General features: G+C 42.0%; 1 protein-coding gene across 1 annotated transcript; it reads left to right on the forward strand.

Annotated features, from left to right (window-relative positions):
• The first annotated feature begins 852 nt into the window (after positions 1-852).
• Positions 853-19,304, forward strand: LOC307026413 (glycine--tRNA ligase-like). Its single transcript, XM_079661799.1, has 17 exons — positions 853-1,133; positions 1,624-1,725; positions 2,483-2,585; positions 4,932-5,073; positions 6,041-6,129; positions 7,438-7,514; positions 7,606-7,751; positions 9,216-9,365; positions 10,459-10,621; positions 12,052-12,216; positions 12,296-12,402; positions 13,637-13,783; positions 16,498-16,583; positions 16,978-17,087; positions 17,192-17,285; positions 17,389-17,579; positions 18,832-19,304. The coding sequence occupies exons 1-17, from the start codon at positions 909-911 to the stop codon at positions 18,955-18,957; spliced, it is 2,223 nt and encodes a 740-aa protein (XP_079517925.1). The 5' UTR covers positions 853-908; the 3' UTR covers positions 18,958-19,304.
• Positions 19,305-20,949: the final 1,645 nt, after the last annotated feature.

A 20,949-nucleotide genomic window follows, 5' to 3' on the forward strand; every position in this document is an offset into this window, starting at 1 on the left:
TTTTAGTAGACCTCAACAATGGAATTATGATCAGTAGAAATGGCCATGACATGGGACCTTTAAGTAAAAGTACTCTTTTATAAGTAAAAGTCCAGTATTAAAAATGTTACTCAATTAAAAGTAGAAAAGTATGGTCATGCAAATATAGTTAAAGTAGCCTAGCAATAGTAAAAGTACTCATTGTGCAGATCGGTCATTAAAGTGTTCTCAAAGTTGCAGGTGCAGCTAGTTTTAATGACTTTGTATCTATATATACAGTATGCTTTGAATACTGCAGGGTAGCTTGTGAATTTACTCCAGGTGGAACTAAAGTCTGATTTAAGTGTTATAAATAGTGTTTATCATTAATCTAGTCACTTGTGGAGTAAAAGTACACCATAACATGGAAATACTCGAGTACAGTAAATGTTTCATCATGTATGAGGGTTTTCAGTCTGGCTATAAGTATGGTTTTATTGTCTCGTGCTTTTACATTAGTTTCTTTAAGTCCTATCGGTTTTGTCTAAATGTATTTATGCTGCTTTTTTATATATGTATTGATGTACAGCACTTTGGTCAACTCTGTTGTTTTTAAATGTGCTATAAATAAAGTTGGATTGGAAGTAAAGTACAAGTACCTCAACATTGTAAGTACAGTAATTGAGTTAATGTACATAGTTACTTAACACCACTGTCAACAGCATTTAATTATTTTTCATAGTTAGAAATATAGTAATTAACTAAAAATATGTGATAGAAAATGCAACATCAATAATTGTATATATCTATTATATTTGTTTCTGTGCGTCGAATCTGCCGATACGTTTTAAAACCCTGCACCAATAGTAGCGAAAGTGCTGCACAGACGCTGTTTCTGCGTTTACATATCCCCACAGATTTCATCATCTCCTCTCTTGTTACTGAGGTCCATGCTTCGCAGAACATCAGAACTGCTGAGGACCAGCACCGAGATCTCCTCCTTCTCCTCCCTGTGGTCAAAGACCCGGTCCGGAAACAACAACAGACCGTTTTCCGTGTCTCTGTGCCTGTTTAAGAGGAACAAGAAGAGAAGTCTTTGGCTGCAGGAAGGACGAACCATGGACGGAAATATGGAGGAGATTCTGGCCCCTTTGAGGCTGGCTGTCAAAGAACAGGTAACAAAGACATCCATAATGACTTAAAACTGATGTGGTATAGGTTTCTTTAGGGTCAGATAGCTTTGTATTACCTCTGCAGGGTGACAGCTAGGGTGTTAGCATGCAAGCTAACCGGCTAACCGGACCGGTTCTTTTTTTTAATATATTTTTCTTTTTTCTTTTCTTTTTCTTTCTTTCTTTAATTCAAATGATTTATTGATTTGATTTTTTCTTATTTTTTGATTTGATTAGATAATTTTTTACTTCACCGGTTCCTCATGAAGCTGTCAATGAAAGAACCATTAGCTAAATGCTAACACTAGTCGGCAGTAATGTCTGCAGACTCTGCACCCTTTGCCACGTTTCAATGAGCTGCTGCAGATATTTGTGAGCAGGGTGGGGTTTAAAGAAGAAATTCATGCTGCTACAAAAAAAAAAAGATGTTATTGCTATTAAACATGCCCAAACCAGAGATCTAAAGCAGTCTAAAGCCCCTCTCTGTTCTTAGGGGGAACTGGTGCGTCAAATGAAACAGGATGGAGCTCCTGATGTGGATGTTACTAAAGCTGTGGCTGAACTGAAGGCGAGGAAGAGGGCTTTTGAAGCCAAGGTGAGTCTAGTTCAACTGCATGTGATGCAATATATTTAGTATCAATTACCTTTGTCTACAATTATCTGCCAAGCCTTGCATCTGTTCTGAGGAATAGGAATGTAAAACACTTGCCAGCTCTCCACTTAATGACCAGGCTGTGCTGCAAACATGATGCACTTTAATTAAAATATGGGCAGTGTGTGCCAACCTTTTTTTTTCCTTTTTAACCTACTATTGTGACAAGCAGACTGGGAATTGGGTGCTTGCTGGAGATGCAGGTGTTTGACAAATCATGGTAGATGTTATTATCAGATGCATTCAACCTGGTTATAACACATCTGGTGTCAAACCTATTCAAAACTGATATGCAAAATATTATAAACCTGCATTTCAATTCCCGGTCCCAGCTATTGTGCCTTGTTCGCTGATTTTAAAATTTTGTTTTTGTCATCCTAAGATGTGTATCATGTCCTCTTGTTGGTGTTAAACATGTTTTGGTTATCACTTATGTATATTTAATCAATGATAATGCTGCCTTGTGTTTCCTAGAGTCAGCTGTCAGTGCTGAACTGTGGGTTTTTAAAAACAGGCGCACATTGATTCTGTGATTTGATGCATGGATTATTTTCCTCGGGCAGCCTTCCATAGCCCGGTTGCGGAGACAATGTTTCTGACAAGCTACTTATTTGATCATGTCTTGATGCGTTTCTTTCCTGGGACCGAATTTGCTGACTATGAGTTGTCAAGAATGGAGTAAATATCCTTCTCATTGCAGGAACTGTCATTACAACCCAAAGATGACATCGTTGACAGAACCAAGATGGAGGACACCCTCAAGAGGAGATTCTTCTACGACCAGGCCTTTGCCATCTATGGAGGTAAGACTTTGAGGACTAATGTTAAAGGTCTCCTATCATACTGTTTTTCATCAATATCTTACAGGTCTCAGATATATACAGAACCTGTCTCTGATTGGCTGAAACACCAAACAGATCATTGCAGCATTACCCATAATCCCCTCTGTTTCAGCCCTGTTTCCAAAGTGCTGATTCTCTGTCTGTTACTTTAGATGAAAATAAAGAGCCCCTCCCCACGCCCCTCTGAGAGACATTTGGTTACAAAGAACTCAATGGTGCTCTAGGAGAAGATTCAGGTGATAAGGGGGGGGGGGGGGGGGGGGCGGGGGTACGTTGGTTGCTGATTGGCTAATGGTTACACAAGACAAAACATCGTTATGACATCATAAAGTGGCCAAAATCTGATCAGCTCATTTTCAGACAGGTTTTTATAGAAATGGATCAAAAAGAGAGAGAATCTTTGTTCCTGAAACTTTCAGAGTCTCTTTCCACAGAGGGGACACATGTTGATGTAGAAGAGACATGAAGAAGAGGGGACACATGTTGATGTAGAAGAGACATGAAGAAGAGGGGACACATGTTGATGAAGAAGAGACATGAAGAAGAGGGGACACATGTTGATGTAGAAGAGACATGGAGAAGAGGGGACACATGTTGATGAAGAGGGGAGACATGTTGATGTAGAAGAGACATGGAGAAGAGGGGACACATGTTGATGTAGAAGAGACATGGAGAAGAGGGGACACATGTTGATGTAGAAGAGACATGGAGAAGAGGGGACACATGTTGATGGAGAAGAGACATGAAGAAGAGGGGACACATGTTGATGTAGAAGAGACATGGAGAAGAGGGGACACATGTTGATGTAGAAGAGACATGGAGAAGAGGGGACACATGTTGATGTAGAAGAGACATGGAGAAGAGGGGACACATGTTGATGTAGAAGAGACATGAAGAAGAGGGGACACATGTTGATGTAGAAGAGACATGGAGAAGAGGGGACACATGTTGATGTAGAAGAGACATGGAGAAGAGGGGACACATGTTGATGTAGAAGAGACATGAAGAAGAGGGGACACATGTTGATGTAGAAGAGACATGAAGAAGAGGGGACACATGTTGATGTAGAAGAGACATGGAGAAGAGGGGACACATGTTGATGTAGAAGAGGGGACACATGTTGAAATAGAAGAGACATGAAGAAGAGGGGACACATGTTGATGTAGAAGAGACATGGAGAAGAGGGGACACATGTTGATGTAGAAGAGACATGAAGAAGAGGGGACACATGTTGATGTAGAAGAGACATGAAGAAGAGGGGACACATGTTGATGTAGAAGAGACATGGAGAAGAGGGGACACATGTTGATGTAGAAGAGACATGGAGAAGAGGGGACACATGTTGATGTAGAAGAGGGGACACATGTTGAAATAGAAGAGACATTAAGAAGAGGGGACACATGTTGATGTAGAAGAGACATGGAGAAGAGGGGACACATGTTGATGTAGAAGAGACATGAAGAAGAGGGGACACATGTTGATGTAGAAGAGACATTGAGAAGAGGGGACACATGTTGATGTAGAAGAGACATTGAGAAGAGGGGACACATGTTGATGTAGAAGAGACATGAAGAAGAGGGGACACATGTTGATGTAGAAGAGACATGGAGAAGAGGGGACACATGTTGATGAAGAGGGGAGACATGTTGATGTAGAAGAGACATGGAGAAGAGGGGACACATGTTGATGTAGAAGAGACATGGAGAAGAGGGGACACATGTTGATGTAGAAGAGACATGGAGAAGAGGGGACACATGTTGATGTAGAAGAGACATGGAGAAGAGGGGACACATGTTGATGTAGAAGAGACATGAAGAAGAGGGGACACATGTTGATGTAGAAGAGACATGGAGAAGAGGGGACACATGTTGATGTAGAAGAGACATGGAGAAGAGGGGACACATGTTGATGTAGAAGAGACATGAAGAAGAGGGGACACATGTTGATGTAGAAGAGACATGAAGAAGAGGGGACACATGTTGATGTAGAAGAGACATGAAGAAGAGGGGACACATGTTGATGTAGAAGAGACATGGAGAAGAGGGGACACATGTTGATGTAGAAGAGGGGACACATGTTGAAATAGAAGAGACATGGAGAAGAGGGGACACATGTTGATGTAGAAGAGGGGACACATGTTGATGTAGAAGAGACATGAAGAAGAGGGGACACATGTTGATGTAGAAGAGACTTGAGGAAGAGGATTTTGCAGAATAGGTGACCTTCAATAAAACAAAGGGCTAGATGGGCAGGTAACCGCACAAAGAGTCTTTAAGCCCTCTGTTACCATGCAGTATTGCCCCTCAGGTGTGAGCGGCCTGTATGACTTCGGCCCTGTCGGCTGCGCCCTGAAGAACAACATCCTGCAGGTGTGGAGGCAGCACTTCATCCAGGAGGAGCAGATCCTGGAGATCGACTGCACCATGCTCACCCCCGAGCCCGTCCTCAAGTAGGTGTCTCGCCCATCAGATCATGGCTTCTATGGGTTTCAAACACTCATTTGTTATTTCTAATGTATAATGAATGAGGGTAATGCTGCCTTGTGGTTCCTAGAGTCCGCTCCAAACTGCTGAACTGTGGGTTTTTGTAAACAGGCGCACAATGATCCTGCGATTTTATGCATGGCAGCTGCTAATACAGCACCTTTTAGCCCGGTTGCAGAAACAATTATTTGATTAAATTAATCATTAATTTTAGTATTAAAGAAGCCTTATTATACTTTTAGGGGTTTCCCTTTACAGTAATGTGTTATATAGGTTTTTGTGCATGTCAATTGTCTGCATTGGCTATCGCTCCAACACATTGTACGTGATAGGCTAAGGGGGGACATCTCTAAGTGGTTGACCAATCACAACAGAGCCAGCCAGCTAACCAATCAGAGCAGACTGGGCTCTGGTTTCAGACAGAGGGTGAAAAGAGGTGCTGCAGCACAGAGAGTATGAGAACAATAAAGAGCTTTTTGAACATTAAAGCATGGAGACATGTAGAGACACTACATACTGATATACACCTGAACATCAGCAGGAGAGGACTCTTTAAAGTAGAGACACTACATACTGATATACACCTGAACATCAGCAGGAGAGGACTCTTTAAAGTAGAGACACTACATACTGATATACACCTGAACATCAGCAGGAGAGGACTCTTTAAAGTAGAGACACTACATACTGATATACACCTGAACATCAGCAGGAGAGGACTCTTTAAAGTAGAGACACTACATACTGATATACAACTGAACATCAGCAGGAGAGGACTCTTTAAAATAGAGACACTACATACTGATATACACCTGAACATCAGCAGGAGAGGACTCTTTAAAGTAGAGACACTACATACTGATATACACCTGAACATCAGCAGTATATGTCCTCTTTAACACTATAATGTAATATTTCTTCTCCTAATTCTAGGACATCAGGACATGTGGACAAGTTTGCTGACTACATGGTGAAAGACGTGAAGAATGGCGAGTGCTTCAGGGCCGACCACCTCCTCAAAGGTAAGCCTTTTGTACATCCTGTGTATATTTAGTGACTTACACTAAACTAAAGATTAGTCATCCTAAACACAGCAGGGGTCTTTGTAGGTTTTCCATGTGGATTATTCATGGGTGGTGCCGGGTGAGGGGGGATGGACGCGGTCCAAGCTTGTGTTGTCAGTGGCTGCTGCTGGTTGGGAACACTCTGAGTATCACTGTGGTGCCTGAGCGAGAATGGAAGTGGCTGGAACAGCAGACATCACACAGCTTTCATAGCAGTGTGAGCTGAGACCACAGAGACTGGAGCTGTGCCAACGAGCCAGCAGACATAATGTGAGATACAGGAAGAACGGCTCATTTCCTTGAAGGCTAAAATTGGCTCCGATGACAAAAAAGGGATGACATAATTCATGAAAATGTTATTTAATGAAAGTATGTTATTTATTATCTGAGATATGGAAAGTGTGCTTAACATGTATGCTTAGTGTCCTGTTTGATTGTCATGTTGTAACACCTTGTACAACATGCTTTGGCAATACTATGTTTGGATATTGTCATGCCAATTAAAGCGATATCTTTTCACGATGCGGACGAGTTTCGAGAACATTTCCACACTTCTCAAGTAGGGCTGCACGATTTTGGGAAAAAAATCTTAATTGCGATTTTTCTGACAAATATTGCGATTCGATTTGCGATATTTGTTTTTAAGCGACCCAACGTAAGTTTATTGTAAAATGCGGCCATAACTCCGGCTAAGAAGGTTGCATCAACGTGCTCCCGTCTCTAGCACCCCCGCAGCCCGGGCTACGAGTGAAAGAACTAAACTTCCATGAAACTTCCCTTGGGTTGCTTTAAAGTCAAGCTTCAGTTTAAGATTCACCCTGTGATAGAAACATGTGATGGAGCGTTACTAACCTGACTCAGATGGTTTCACCAGACAATCTAGGAGAGCTCCACTGGAAGCCATTTGGAAAGGGCAGGCACTTTCAAAAATACTTGGCAGGTGATTGGATCAATCTGTCTATCACCTTCTATCATGGGCCACTTCTGATTGGTTAACAATGGCTGGTACATGTGGAGCACAGCACTTCTGATTGTTGTGGATGACTGACACACAAGAAGAAAAAAAAAGAAATTGTAAAAAGAAATTTTAAAAATATCGCAGGCTTTGCGATTTGATAATCGCATCATTTCAAATTTCGATTTAAAATCGATTAATCGTTCAGCCCTATTCTCAAGATTAATTTCTTCCATTTGATTTGTATAGTCGGTTTAGCATTGTCCCGCGTTTGTAAGAGTATTGATTTCATGTCTCTGTGTGTCCGACAGCCCACCTCCAGAAGCTGATGTCCGATAAGAAGTGCTCAGCAGAGAAGAAGGCTGAGATGGAGGAAGTCACCACTCAGGTCCGTTGTAACCGAGACTAAATGCTCTTTAGTGGAAAAGCTGCTTCTGATAGTTTCTAATAATTCCCTTTTTCGCCTATTTCTGTTCCAGATGGACAACTACACCCAGCAGGAGCTCACCGACTTCTTTGTGAAATACAACGTGAAGTCTCCCATCACAGGAAATGACCTCACAGCTCCCACCCTTTTCAACCTGATGTTCCAGACGTCCATCGGACCAGGAGGGAACATGACGGGGTAAAAATAAACACAATACAGCGGAGAATGTAGGCTGAAGTCCAATAGTCCATTTAGCTTAGGAACCTTCCTAACCGAGTGAAATGACCCGGAAGTCCCTCAGTGGCAGCCATGATAAGAGCTGATCTCTAGATGAAAGGAAAGGAGGTTTCAAACTTCCTTTATAACCTCCTTTAGCTTAGGAACCACTGGACCTCCCTCACCGAAAGGAGAGGAGAAAGTGCTGCCCCACAGTGCCTTGCAGCCGCAGTATTTGCGTCACACAACAGTCGGCCGTTCACGGAAACAACCGATTATGACGGAGAAATGATATCATGAAAGTAACGGTGCTTATTAAGCATTTTAAAACGTATGTGGTAAGTTGCCAAAGTGATTTGTTTTGAACGTTCATCAGTATTATAATCAAAAAGAGAAATATGAACTTTAGTTTTTACTGAAATGATCAAATAGTCAACATTTCACTGAGCTGTGTGGGGTTTGTTCAACTTTTAAAAGATGTTTGAATGGTGATATACGTGTGATAGGTGTTAAGGACTAACGTTTATATTAAATACATCTGTATTGATTTTAAGATTTTTTAAGATTGGGATCACTTGTATTAATGTGGACCGGAGGGAAAGGGTGACGAGCATAAGTTTCACTTTCCTTTTTTATTTCAATTCCAACTTTGGTCATGAAGAATATGTTTCTCTGTTGTTCATAAAGCATCAGAGCACGGTGCAGAGTCTCTGGATGAGTTTACAGTAGTCCCTCGTTCTTATTAAACATCCATGTTGTAGTCCTCTGCATAGAAAACTGTAGTTTCCATAGTTTCCCCACAGCAGCAGACGCACACAATGCCATCCGCTGGCGCATCATAAACACGTCGGATAGTGAAAGTGCGGTCGGATTCTCTAAAGTACCGCAGTCTCTTCTCCTAAGTCCTTTTGAATTCTCCTATCCACTATCCCTTAACCCCGTGACCTTTCACTCAGAGGTCAAGGAATAGGAGATAGGGTTAGAACTTAGGAGCTGATTTTTGGATTATTCGACCGCAGCCGTAGTCGTTGGTGCTGCATTTGTATCATAGATATCCAGAAATGCGTCCTGATCATCAAACACAACTCTGTTTTGACCCCACAGCGTTAAGTGATTATGTTCACTGATATAAATGTGTTTTTGTCGTCTTGAGATATGTTGCATGTCCTCTTTGGTGTTTTAAACATGTTTTGTTCATTGTTTATGTTTTTATTTGAGGAAATGATAGAAACGTCTGCCTTGTGGTTCCTAGAGTCAGCTGTCAGTGCTGAACTTTGGGTTTTTAAAACAGGGGCACACTGATTCTGCCCCTCATGCAGCTTTCCATAGCCCGGTTGCGGAGACAATGTTTTGGAAACGCACCGTATTTGTCATGTAAGAATCTTTCCTAAGACACGTGGACCACTTTGCTGACTATGTGCTGATTGATTTGACGTGACTCCGCAGCTATCTGAGGCCTGAAACCGCTCAGGGAATCTTCCTCAACTTCAAGCGTCTGCTGGAGTTCAACCAGGGAAAACTTCCCTTCGCTGCTGCTCAAATAGGAAACTCCTTCAGGAACGAGATCTCTCCTCGCTCTGGACTCATCCGTGTCAGGTGAGAGATCCACCTTTTTATTTGATCTGTATTCAAATGACTCATGATGTTAAACAGGATTATTACATGGCTTAGTTGAATACTCGATTCTGATTGGTCAATTCAGAACACGTGACGCGTTGTTAATCCAGTAGTACAGACCGCTGTCAAGGACTCATTGACCGTTGTTAAGGACGCTCACATCTGCACAAAGAAGTCGATTTAACTGCGTTCAGTTTGCTTTTCAAACTGGAACAAGAAAGCAGTGGAGAAGTAACGGGGCAGAAACCCTCCTTTTTACACAGCGGTCCAGACATAGACATCAAACGGCGACACATATTCAGTGTGCAGTTCCTTTGGCATTAGGGCAGGGATATCTAGATACTTTCCAAGGTTCGACATCATGAATTGTGCTACTTTTAAAGCAAGCAACGATGTTTTCAAATCTGTAATCAAAAAGATCCTCAAAAACACTATGGAAGCATTTCCTGCCGTTGCTATGGAGGATCAAGAAAGAGAAAGTGAAAGAGGGAGCGCTGGACGTCAGATAAATCCCCAGAAGAAGGCAGAGGGGAACACTAACAGGAACACGGTGTGGGCTCTGCGGTGTTTAAGGACGTGTTAGTGGATCACAAACCGTGAACAGAGTTGGACAGTGCTGCCGTAAAGTTGTATGTTGTCTTAGTTCCAGCCGCTGGTGCGCCGTGAAACGGAGATTTTTTTTTTCTTAGCGGACGAAATATGATAATTTTTAAGTTAATGAAATCATTTTGATTAATATCGGGAGTCGAGTCGTTAGTTTGTTTAGTATATGGCCGTGTAATAAGCGTAATGACCAAGTCGCTGCACATTATCCCCTTACATATAATCACTCCACAGGCCATAGGATTGTTAAACACCTGAACTTCTGAAAGAACATCCATAACATTCATCTGTTTGCAGCTTATATATATCAATATTTCAATTACTTGTATATAGACTATTCTGCACTATTTCTATTTCATTCACTTGCACTATAATTAATCTGTTTTATTGTGTTGGAGGAGCCTAAGATTTTCATTGTCATAGCTATGCATACTAAAAGCCTTGATCCTGAATCCACGTTTCCTCACAGAGAGTTCACCATGGCTGAGATCGAGCACTTTGTGGATCCAAATGAAAAAATCCACCCCAAATTCTCCAATGTAGCCGACCTGGACCTCACGCTCTACTCCTCCACGGCTCAGACCAGCGGACAGTCTGCAAAGATCATGAGGCTGGGGGACGCTGTGGAGCAGGTGGGAGTCACTGAATAAGCCTTTTAGGTCACTCTGCAACACGTCACCTGATTTGATTGGATATTAATGTATTTATAATACTGTGTTCCATGCTCAATATTATCTTGTGTAAGATGGCTTTATAACCAAGCTTGTATCGGTATTAGGCAGCTTCAGTAACAAAAGCTCAGACACTTTAAAGTTATTCTTCTTTTGTGACAAGAAAATTGCAATTTGCACCATTGTGAAGATTTTTGCCACTTAATGATGTCATAACGATTTGTTAGCTTGTGTAACCATTAGCCAATCAGCAACCAAGGTAACTCCCCCCCCCCCCCCCCCCCCCCCCCCTTATTTTCATCTAAAGTAACAGACAGAGGATCAACACTTTGGTAACAGGGCTGAAACAGAGGGGATTATGGGTAACGCTGAAATGATCTGTTTGGTGTTTCAGCCAATCAGAGACAGGCTCTGTATATATCTGAGACCTGTGATATATTGATGAAACACAGTAAAATAGGAGACCTTTAAATAATAATAATAATAATAATAATAATACACTTTATTTGTATAGCACCTTTCATGCACAAAGCAGCCCAAAGTGCGTTACAGAACAATATAAAACATCAAAAGTGGTCCTAATGAAATTCCCTTGAATTAAAGCTGGCAAGAAATTAAAATAGGTTAAAATAGAACAATTAAAAAAATGTAAAAGCAACATTTAAAAAATACAGTAAAACATGGACAATGAGTGAGAATTCAAATTTAACCCAAATTTAAAAGCGATATTAAAAATATCTTTTGGACTACACACCTCTGGGATAACACAGCACGTTAATTATGACTGCTAATTAGTCCCTTTTTAGACTGAGCTGTTTAAGGTGAGTGAACTTGCTGGTGCCAAAGACACATTTCCATTTGATGTTAATTGAATGGACAATTAAGTTATTTGAATCTGAAAAAAAACATATACTCGGTTCAATTACCACATGAAACCTTTGGTCAATATTATCTTGTGTAAGATGGCTTTATAACCAAGCTTGTATCGGTATTAGGCCGCTTCAGAAACAAAAGCTCAGACACTTTATTTAGTTATTCTTCTTTTGTGACAAGATAATTGCAATTTGCTCCATGGTGAACCACGGCCTTTTACAAATACATTCTAGTAGAAATGTCATCTTGTATCACCAAGCAAAAAATGTTACCAACAATAGTCCACGTTGAGTTTCAATTGAGCATAATCTCCTTTCACAGAATTCACACTAATCCATCCATCTGTTATTTTGTATATATTGATTGTTGTGTTTTTATATAGTTAAAAATATATAATATATATATATATATATACATATTTGCACACATATTTTTATACATATATTCTGGATTGTGGGAAACGGTATTTCGATCTCTCCGTACACACAAACTGGAAGACTGACAAAGTGTTCTTTCAGGGAGTGATCAACAACACCGTCCTGGGATACTTCATCGGGAGGATCTACCTCTACCTCACTAAAGTTGGTATCTCCAAAGACAAGCTGCGCTTCCGTCAGCACATGGACAACGAGATGGCTCACTACGCCTGCGACTGCTGGGACGCCGAAACCAAAACCTCCTATGTACGTACTATCCCACTTACGTCCTCGTAGCTCAGCAGGGAGTCCGTGTGCTTTTTAAGTGAATATCTTTTCGTTGCAGGGCTGGATCGAGATCGTGGGATGTGCCGACCGCTCCTGCTTTGATCTGCAATGCCATGCGAAAGCTACGAAGGTCCCGTTGGTCGCCGAGAAGCCTCTAAAAGAACCCATATCCTTTTTCATTAAACTCGTTGTTCCATCAAGTCTCAAAAGAAACATCTTAAAGTAGGGATGTCCCGATCACCTTTTTTTGCTCCCGATCCGATTCCGATCATTTGATTTTGACAATCTGCCGATACCGATTTTTCCCGATCCGATCTTTATCTCAGCTATCTTGGCTGTTATTTTTTGGGCCTTTTCACTGTTCTGGGGCAGTTTCTCTTTCCTTTTCAAAGTCTCCGCCTTGCAAACATTGCATCTGGCTGTTACACTGCCTTCACTCTCAATGTTATAATACTTCCAAACTCCTGACATTTTCTCAGTCCCGACTCCCGAGTCACCAGCTGAACGTAGCCTCTCGTTAGCTTACTGCTACAATTAGACACTGCGCCCTAACCACTCTGTTGCCAGATTTGAGAGAAATAAGCAACCAGGTCTATGGAAACAAGCCCAAAAGAAGCAACACATGCATGAGGGCGGTGGTGGCGAAGTCGATAGGGACTTGGCTTGGCAACTGGAAGGTCAACAGTTCAAGTCCCAGCAAGACCAAGTGCTACCGAGGTGTCCCTGAGCAAGGCACCGTTCCCTACACTGCTCCCCGGGCGCCGTACATAATGGCAGCACACTGCTCCTAACACAAGGATAGGTCAAATGCAGAGAAACAATTTCCCCGTGGGGATTAATAAAGTATATCAAAATCAAAAAAAAAAAAAAAATGTTGTTTAATTTTAAACCAAAACTAAGGCGTCAGGATGACTTTAAGACTTGAACATGGTCATTTTTGTTTTGTAACATTAAATAAAAAAAATATTTTATATAAAAAATAATCCCGATCCCCGATTTTTTTTCTCCCGATTCCGATCTTTTGAAAATCACGTGATCAGGGATCAGAGCCGATCACGTGATTTTCAAAAGATCGGAATCGGGAGAAAAAAAATCGGGGATCGGGATTATTTTTTATATAAAATATTTTTTTTATCGGATCGGGACCTCTCTATCTTAAAGGTTCCCTTGTGTGCTTTATTTATGGGTTGCCCCTTCCTGTAGTGCCTTATAGAGGGTTGCGTGCATGTTTCTGGTCTGCAAAGGGTAATAAATGCTGCAGTGTGAGAAACATAAAGAGCTTTTTGAACATTAAAGCATGGAGACATGTCACAATAGAGACATTAAGTTCTGATATCAACCTGGAGATGAGCATGATGGGGCCCCTTTAAGGCATTTTATTGTCCTTAACTCCTCCACACAAAATCGTCAACGTAGTCCAGTTCGAGGCCAACAAAGGAGCCATCGGGAAGGCGTACAAGAAGGACGCTAAGATCGCCATGGAGTATCTGTCCGGGTGTGACGAGAGCTTCATCACAGAGCAGGAGCAGCTGCTCACTGACGCTGGGTGAGGCCCGCTAGCCGCAGACACACACGTGGTTTTTGATTGGTTTGATATTCGCAGCACACTCAACCAGACCTGGGCACTGTACGGCCCCCGGGCCACATACGGCCCTTTGGTTGACTCTGACCGGCCCGTGTAAGGTTAATTGGAAATTACAAAATAAACATATTTTCTAATTTTACCTCATGCATGGACTAAAGCTGCAATGCTTTTATTTTGAAGTTGTTTTTTATTCACGTACATAATGACGCAATACGTCAAATCAAGACGTGCGCGTTATTGGATAATTGTCACAAGATGACTTTAGCGCTCAAAAATGTCAGCTGATGCTAAAAAAAGAAAGGTAGATGCCGAATGTAGGGTTTTCAACAAAAATTGGACTGCTAAGTATTTATTTACTGAAGTCGGAGGTAAAGCCGTGTGTTTAGTTTGCGGGGAGCAGATCGCCGTGTTCAAGGACTACAATTTGAGTCGGCATTACGAGACGAAACACGCGGAGAAATACAAAAACTTGACTGATGCTGAAAGGGCGCGCACATCGAACGCTTTGCTAGCTAAGCTGCAAAAGCAGCAAGGCTTTTTTACCAAGCTTCACACATCCAAGGATGCAGCAACCAAGACCAGCTTCGTGATATCCCACAAAATAGCTAAACACAGTAAGCCATTCTCAGAGGGGGAGTTTGTCAAAGAGTGCTTAGTGGACTCTGCAGCACTAATATGCCCTGAAAAAAAAGAAGCCTTTGAGCAAGTCCCGCTGTCCAGGCGAACCGTGACGAGAAGGATCGAGGACATTGCGGGGAATCTGGAGCTTCAGCTGCAACATGAAGTGGCAAGTTTTGACTTTATCTCCTTGGCTTTGGACGAGAGCTGTGATGTCCGCGACACAGCGCAGTTACTCGTATTTGTCCGTGGGATAACGCCGGACTTCAAGATTACGGAGGAGCTGGCAGCAATGCGGCCGATGAAAGGGACGACGACAGGGAGCGATCTGTTCACGGAGGTAAATGCGTGCATGGACACGCTGGGACTGAAATGGGACAGACTGGCAGGTGTCACAACAGACGGTTGTCCAAATCTTACAGGTAAAAATGTTGGACTTTTGAAACGTATGCAAGATAAAGTGACTGAAATCGACGCAGATCAGAAATTGGTATTTTTGCATTGTATTATACACCAACATGTGTTGTGCAAGTCAGTGCTAAAAATTCACCATGTTATTGATGTTGTTACTAAAATAGTAAACTTCATCAGGGCACGGGCATTGAATCACAGACAGTTTGTTGCACTTTTGGAGGAGCATGACACTGAGCATAGTGACATCGGCTACCACACAGCTGTCAGATGGCTCAGCCTGGGCAAAGTGCTAAAAAGAGTTTGGGACCTGAAAGCAGAGATTCAAGAGTTTTGTGAGAAGAAAGGCAAAGACATCCCAGAGCTCTCAGACGAGGACTGGATGGCAGATTTTGCATTTGCTGTTGATGTGACTGCACCGATGAATGAACTGAACACCAAACTGCAAGGCAAGGGCCTTTTTGTTCATTAATGCACAGCCTGATGAAGGCTTTCATGAGAAAGATGCAGTTTCTTTCAAGCCAACTGGAGAGCAACACTCTCACTCACATGCAAACCCTGAAAGAAGTCACACCATCAGCTGATCACCTCCGCAGGTACTCATCCATGTTAGGAGCATTGCTTGGTGAGTTTTCAAGGCGATTTGAAGATCTCCGAACAATCGAGGATGAAATGCTCATGATTTCCTCTCCCTTTACCTGCAGTATGGATAATGCACCCAGTGATGTTCAGCTGGAACTCATTGACCTGCAGTCTGATGCAGTACTGGCAGAGCGCTTTAAGTCAGGATCTCTGCTGGATTTCTACTTTTCTCTCGAGGAGGAGAACTTTCCAAACATGAGGAGACATGCTCAGAAGATGTTGGTTCTCTTTGGCTCTACCTACATATGTGAACAAACATTTTCAAAGATGAAGTTTATGAAATCCAGGTATAGATCCTCTCTCACTGATGATCATCTGTCAGCTGTGCTTCGCATCTCCACCTCAGACATTCAACCTGACTTCGATGCACTCGTTAAAGCCCAGCAGAGACTAGATTTCTCTCACTGAACAAGAAAAAAGAACTTAAAAACACCAAATGAGGTGGTTAGACTACAAATGTAGGCATGTAAAGGAACCAACTAGCAGTGAACTGGGACACTTTCTTGGGAAGCCTTTTCTCAAAATCACAGTTCAGTGATGTTCAGTGACAGTTCAATATGATGTATCTTGCTGAATGTTTGGAGCACAAAGACAATGTTGTGATGTCTTAAGAATGCTAAGAACCTTTACACAACTTTCCAACAGTATATGAAACTCAAAATGTGTTTTGTAGTGAATGCGACTGAAAATGTTCACTAATATGAGTCAGAAATGGTGAAAAACGTTCACATTTTGTTTTCCATTGTTTTGGGAAATTTGATTGAATAAATTACATTTTTTGTAAGGCAACCTCACTTTTTCATTGCTCAACTATAACATATACTCTTACCAGCTTGTCAAAACAATGCTATTTACTGCTTTTTATAAAGAAATACAATTAATATTATGCAGAATTGAGTTCAGCCTTTTGGCCCGGCCCTCCACAATATTTTTTGTTTCTAATGTGGCCCCATGGAAAAAATAATTGCCCACCCCTGCTCAAGGCTGTTCCTTTTATTCTGCAGAGAGTTCACCATCGAGTCAGAAGGCAAGTCCTTCAAACTCACGAAGGACATGGTCAGCGTGAAGCGGTTCCAGAAGACTCTGCACGGTGAGGATTTCATGTAGAGCTGCTACTAATGGATCGTTTAGTTATTGATTTATCTGCTGATCATTGTTCTTGATATATTATTTGGTCTTTAAAATCCATCCCAGTTTCTCTAAGTCTTTTTGTATTTGTCAAAAAGCCAAAGATATTCACTTTAATAAGACAAATAGACCCCAAGAAACCTCCATATTCGAGTGTCTAAAAATACAAATAACAACTTTTTATTACCACCGACTTATCCTTGAAGCTATAGTTTAAGTTAAGATATATTTTATTGATCCATATTTGGAGATATCCTGCTCGGTGAGGTAGTCTTTCAATTGGAAAGTTGTGGTTTGAGGTGTGGATATTTGGAGCGACTGCTTTAACAGTGTCTGCGTGTCTTTGTCGTCCACAGTGGAGGAAATAGTTCCCAATGTAATCGAGCCCTCCTTCGGTATCGGCAGGGTCATGTACTCCATCTTTGAGCACACATTCCAGGTCCGAGAAGGTGATGATCAGAGAACGGTAAGTTCATGAACCGGATCAAATCCCATCTGAAATATTACAGGATATTCATTTAAGACCGTGTTTCCTCCATTAATGCTATTCCTGTTTCCTGTTCCCTGCAGTACTTCAGCTTCCCTGCCACTGTAGCTCCTTACAAATGCTCCGTCCTGCCTCTGAGTCAAAACCAGGATTTCGTGCCCTTCGTGAAGCAGTTGTGTAAGTGCACCACATAATGACAACCTCCAGTATACGATCTACTCCTGTCAGAGAGGAGGGAGAACATGCTGCCGCTTTGTTAACTTGCCTTCTCCTCTTTCAGCCGAGGCGATGACGAAGAACAACGTGTCCTACAAGGTGGACGACTCTGCGGGGTCCATCGGGAGGCGCTACGCCCGGACGGATGAGATCGGCGTGGCGTTCGGCATCACCGTCGACTTCGACACGGTGAACAAGATTCCTCACACCGCCACGCTGAGAGACCGAGACTCCATGAGGCAGATCAGGGCCGAGGTACTGCACTAAATCACTACTTCACCTCCTGCATCTCCCTTAGTCGTACTTCTCCACGGTTTGTCACTCTGAATGAAGACTCATTTGCATATGTAGAGGGCGCTCTGCCCTAAGGGGGAGGATAGGATTAAACAGGTGGATGCTTTGACACAAATCCATCGCTTTGGACGTCATCTCCTGTCAGCTGAGAGGCTGTTTCTTTTTCTTTTAATGCAACACATTGACCCTGTAATATAAGTTTCCTCTCTTTTTCTACTGTGTACAGCTTAAATTAATGTATGGGAGGTTTACTGTGTGTGAGCGTGATCTTTTCTCAGGGGGTCCGTGGGGTTTTAAAAAGTATTAAAAGTTGATAGATCAATTTAGCGAAAGTTAAGGCTATTAAAAAGTATTACATTTTGTAGCTTGTTTTCAATAAGTATATAACTAGTCCAAAGAGGTTGTATTCTACAGTGTGCCTGAATGTAATCATTGCGTTGGTGTGTAGTGTGATTCTGTGTAGTTTATTTATGGCATCCCGTTGGATTTGACGTCATCTGAACAGGACATCGCGCTCTCACTGCTTGATAGCTCGAAGGTCCGTTTACGCCGGTTGCTAAGCAACATCGTTATGGGGAAATGCAAGTCTGCGTCCAAATGGTTGGAAGATAAGGAGGAAGGACAATCAATACTGTATATATTCAATGTGAGGTAAAGTGTGTCGCCAAGGTAACCAGTTTAAACTCAAAGTGGCGATGAGGTCTTAAAATGTATGGAAAGGGTCTTAAAAAAGGTCTTCAAATGTCTTACATGTGACTTTAGAGTTCCTGCATATACCCTGAGCTTCCATCTATGGTGCTGTGAACTCTGCAGAGGAAGGTCCAGGTCTACACAGTCTGATGGAACAGATGCACTTAAATCAATACAGCTGTTTACACAAGCCACAACAACGCTCACGTTGGCTTTGTGCACGAAACCAAAACCTGAAGCATCTTATTTGGGTTTTACGTTTCTTCCAGTTTTACGCATGTGACTTCAGTTTGTAGATTGAGGACCAGAGAGTGTTGTGTCTAACATCTGCTACATGTCACGTGTAGATGAGCTGTTCTGTGCCATTAGCTTGGAGTCAAATGAAGGTCATTTGTTGCCCCAGCTGTCGACCTTTTTCCTGTATTTATTGCTCGACATCCCTTCAAATAGTTTCCTAAACGCTGCCTCCTTTCAGCCGTAATTACTCCCTCCATTTAACCTCACCTTGTTTTCCTCTCCTCAGGTCAGCGAGTTGCCTGACATCGTTCGAGACTTGGCCAACGGATCACTGACCTGGGCCGAGGTGGAGAGCAAGTTCCCCCTCTTCGAAGGCCAGGAGACCGGCAAGAAGGACGCGGCCGAAGAGTAACGCCCCCCCCCTCCAATGAAACCCCCACGGACTTGTTGCATATGCATCACCAGGAAGAATATTGCAGCTGTATTTTTACAGAGGTGCACTCCACTGCAATCACTAAATTGTCATGTATTCATCATATCTAACAGTTGTGGAAGGCTTGCACGGGACTGATTTCTCCGACGAGCGACATTTCACCCATGTACGGCACGTCGATGTGTTTTTAAAGGAGGAAATGTAATCAGGTTGTTGTCGTCGTCAGTGAAGGAAGCTTCTGCCGCTCCAGGTTCCAGGCAAACGGGATTGAAATATTAAAACATTTCAATAAAAACAACCAGCACTTACTGGACACGGGCATAACAGCTGTCATGTTTGTATCGAGTTTTTAAAGCTGATCCTTAGTAGCACACTGTTTACGTTGGGACTGTTGTATACACTGAAGGGAGGGTCATGTTGGTCGTCACAGAACCAAATCAACATCTTTGCATGGGACAGTAAGCATTCATGCTACACTTAATGCCTACTTTACTTCTTAAATGCTGGCATGCTATCAAGTACCGCACACTGGGTCACTCTGAGCTGCTACTTCTTGGTTCTGTGTAAAACATCGAATCCTTCTTTCGTGTGTTTTATGGCTCTGTTGGAGAATCTTGCAGGAAAGCGGCTCGTGTTGATTTTTAGCGATGATAGCGAAACAATGGACTCTTGTGTTTTCAATCTGCTGGAGTTATGACTTGCTTTCACTTTTCCGTGAACTTCGCATGCCCCCTCTCTACTTCTGCTCTTCAATTATTCACATTACACATCCGTGGTATTATTTCAGTCATTCTGCAAGCTTTTCCAAAGTGGCACATAAGAAGCATGCAGCAGCTGTTCTGTTTTCAACTTCTTACAAACATTCCTCTTGCGTGTCTTCTCCAACACTGGTGAGGTATAATAGATGAGCAGCTTTCTGTGCAGATCCTCCAACTTCCTCCAGAGTCTTGTAAAGATTTAACAGAAACCTCACGTAAGCCCTCAGGTATCGTTGAATGCTCACTAATGATCCATCCTGTGAGATCTGCTCTTTGTACCTGGATGGTCTCTTTTGTAAAGACAGTCGTTGATTCCCTCCCCAGAGATAAATCCCAGACGCCCCACCACGTAGCCCCCGGGGCTCAAATCTCATCCCAGGACCCAGGCTTTCATTAAAACTCGTCCGGATTTTATAGGAATGACCTTTAATGTTTCATTTTAAATACCTCCTCGTTGATGGAGAGGTTTCCTGACATTTGATTGACGATGGATGATGGATGCTTTTCTCACTTCTTACTCCGCTACGTCAGAAAAATCACGTTCAAGGTGTGTTAAAGTGCTGCTTCAACAGCAAACAGCCCTGAGCTCAGACTAAATTGACGTGCTCACACCAACACACCTTTTTTCCGACACTTTATGCTATAGTAAAGGTGCTTAAAATTCAGACACAATATGCTCTTTTTAGATTTACTTACATTGTGATCCCTAGTTTTTTTAAATATTAGAGTAATCTGATTTTCTCTAACTATAAGAGAATACATTTACCTTTTTTAGTTACCGATGAATAGCTCATGGCTATTATAGTTCTAACCCACAAGGGGGCGCCAAATGCAAACTGATGATTTTTTACAACATGCAATTTGCTAGTTCTACAGATGCAAAACCTACAGCCACAATTACTGTGTTTTATTGATGCTGTTTGACATTGTTCAATTATTTTTAACCGTTTTTGAAAGTTGGACATGTGGTTTTAATCTGCAACAGATCTGGAGTCTGTTAAGATATTTTCAGACTACTGAAGAAGAAGAAAGGTAAGCACTATATATTTCAAGCTTTTCTAATAATCTGTTATTGTTTCTATCTTCTAAATGGTGTTTGAAACCAATCAACCTTGGGTAATCATGTGACAATTTCTAATTTTGATAACAGTGTGAAGGATCAAACAAGTCACTGCTCAAAAACACACAAGTTTATTTATATAGCACTTTTGAG

Source organism: Notothenia rossii (assembly GCF_949606895.1).
Source record: "Notothenia rossii genome assembly, chromosome: 12".
Taxonomy (NCBI): Eukaryota; Metazoa; Chordata; class Actinopteri; order Perciformes; family Nototheniidae; genus Notothenia; species Notothenia rossii.

What these genes read in the sequence shown, in the direction of transcription:
- LOC307026413 (XM_079661799.1), top strand. Translation starts at nt 909, where the DNA reads ATGCTTCGCAGAACATCAGAACTGCTGAGGACCAGCACCGAGATCTCC. An exon ending in CCAGGAGGGAACATGACGGG is followed by an intron (nt 7,752 to 9,215) that starts GTAAAAATAAAC and finishes GTGACTCCGCAG; the next exon opens with CTATCTGAGGCCTGAAACCG. An exon ending in GCCCTTCGTGAAGCAGTTGT is followed by an intron (nt 17,286 to 17,388) that starts GTAAGTGCACCA and finishes CTCCTCTTTCAG; the next exon opens with CCGAGGCGATGACGAAGAAC.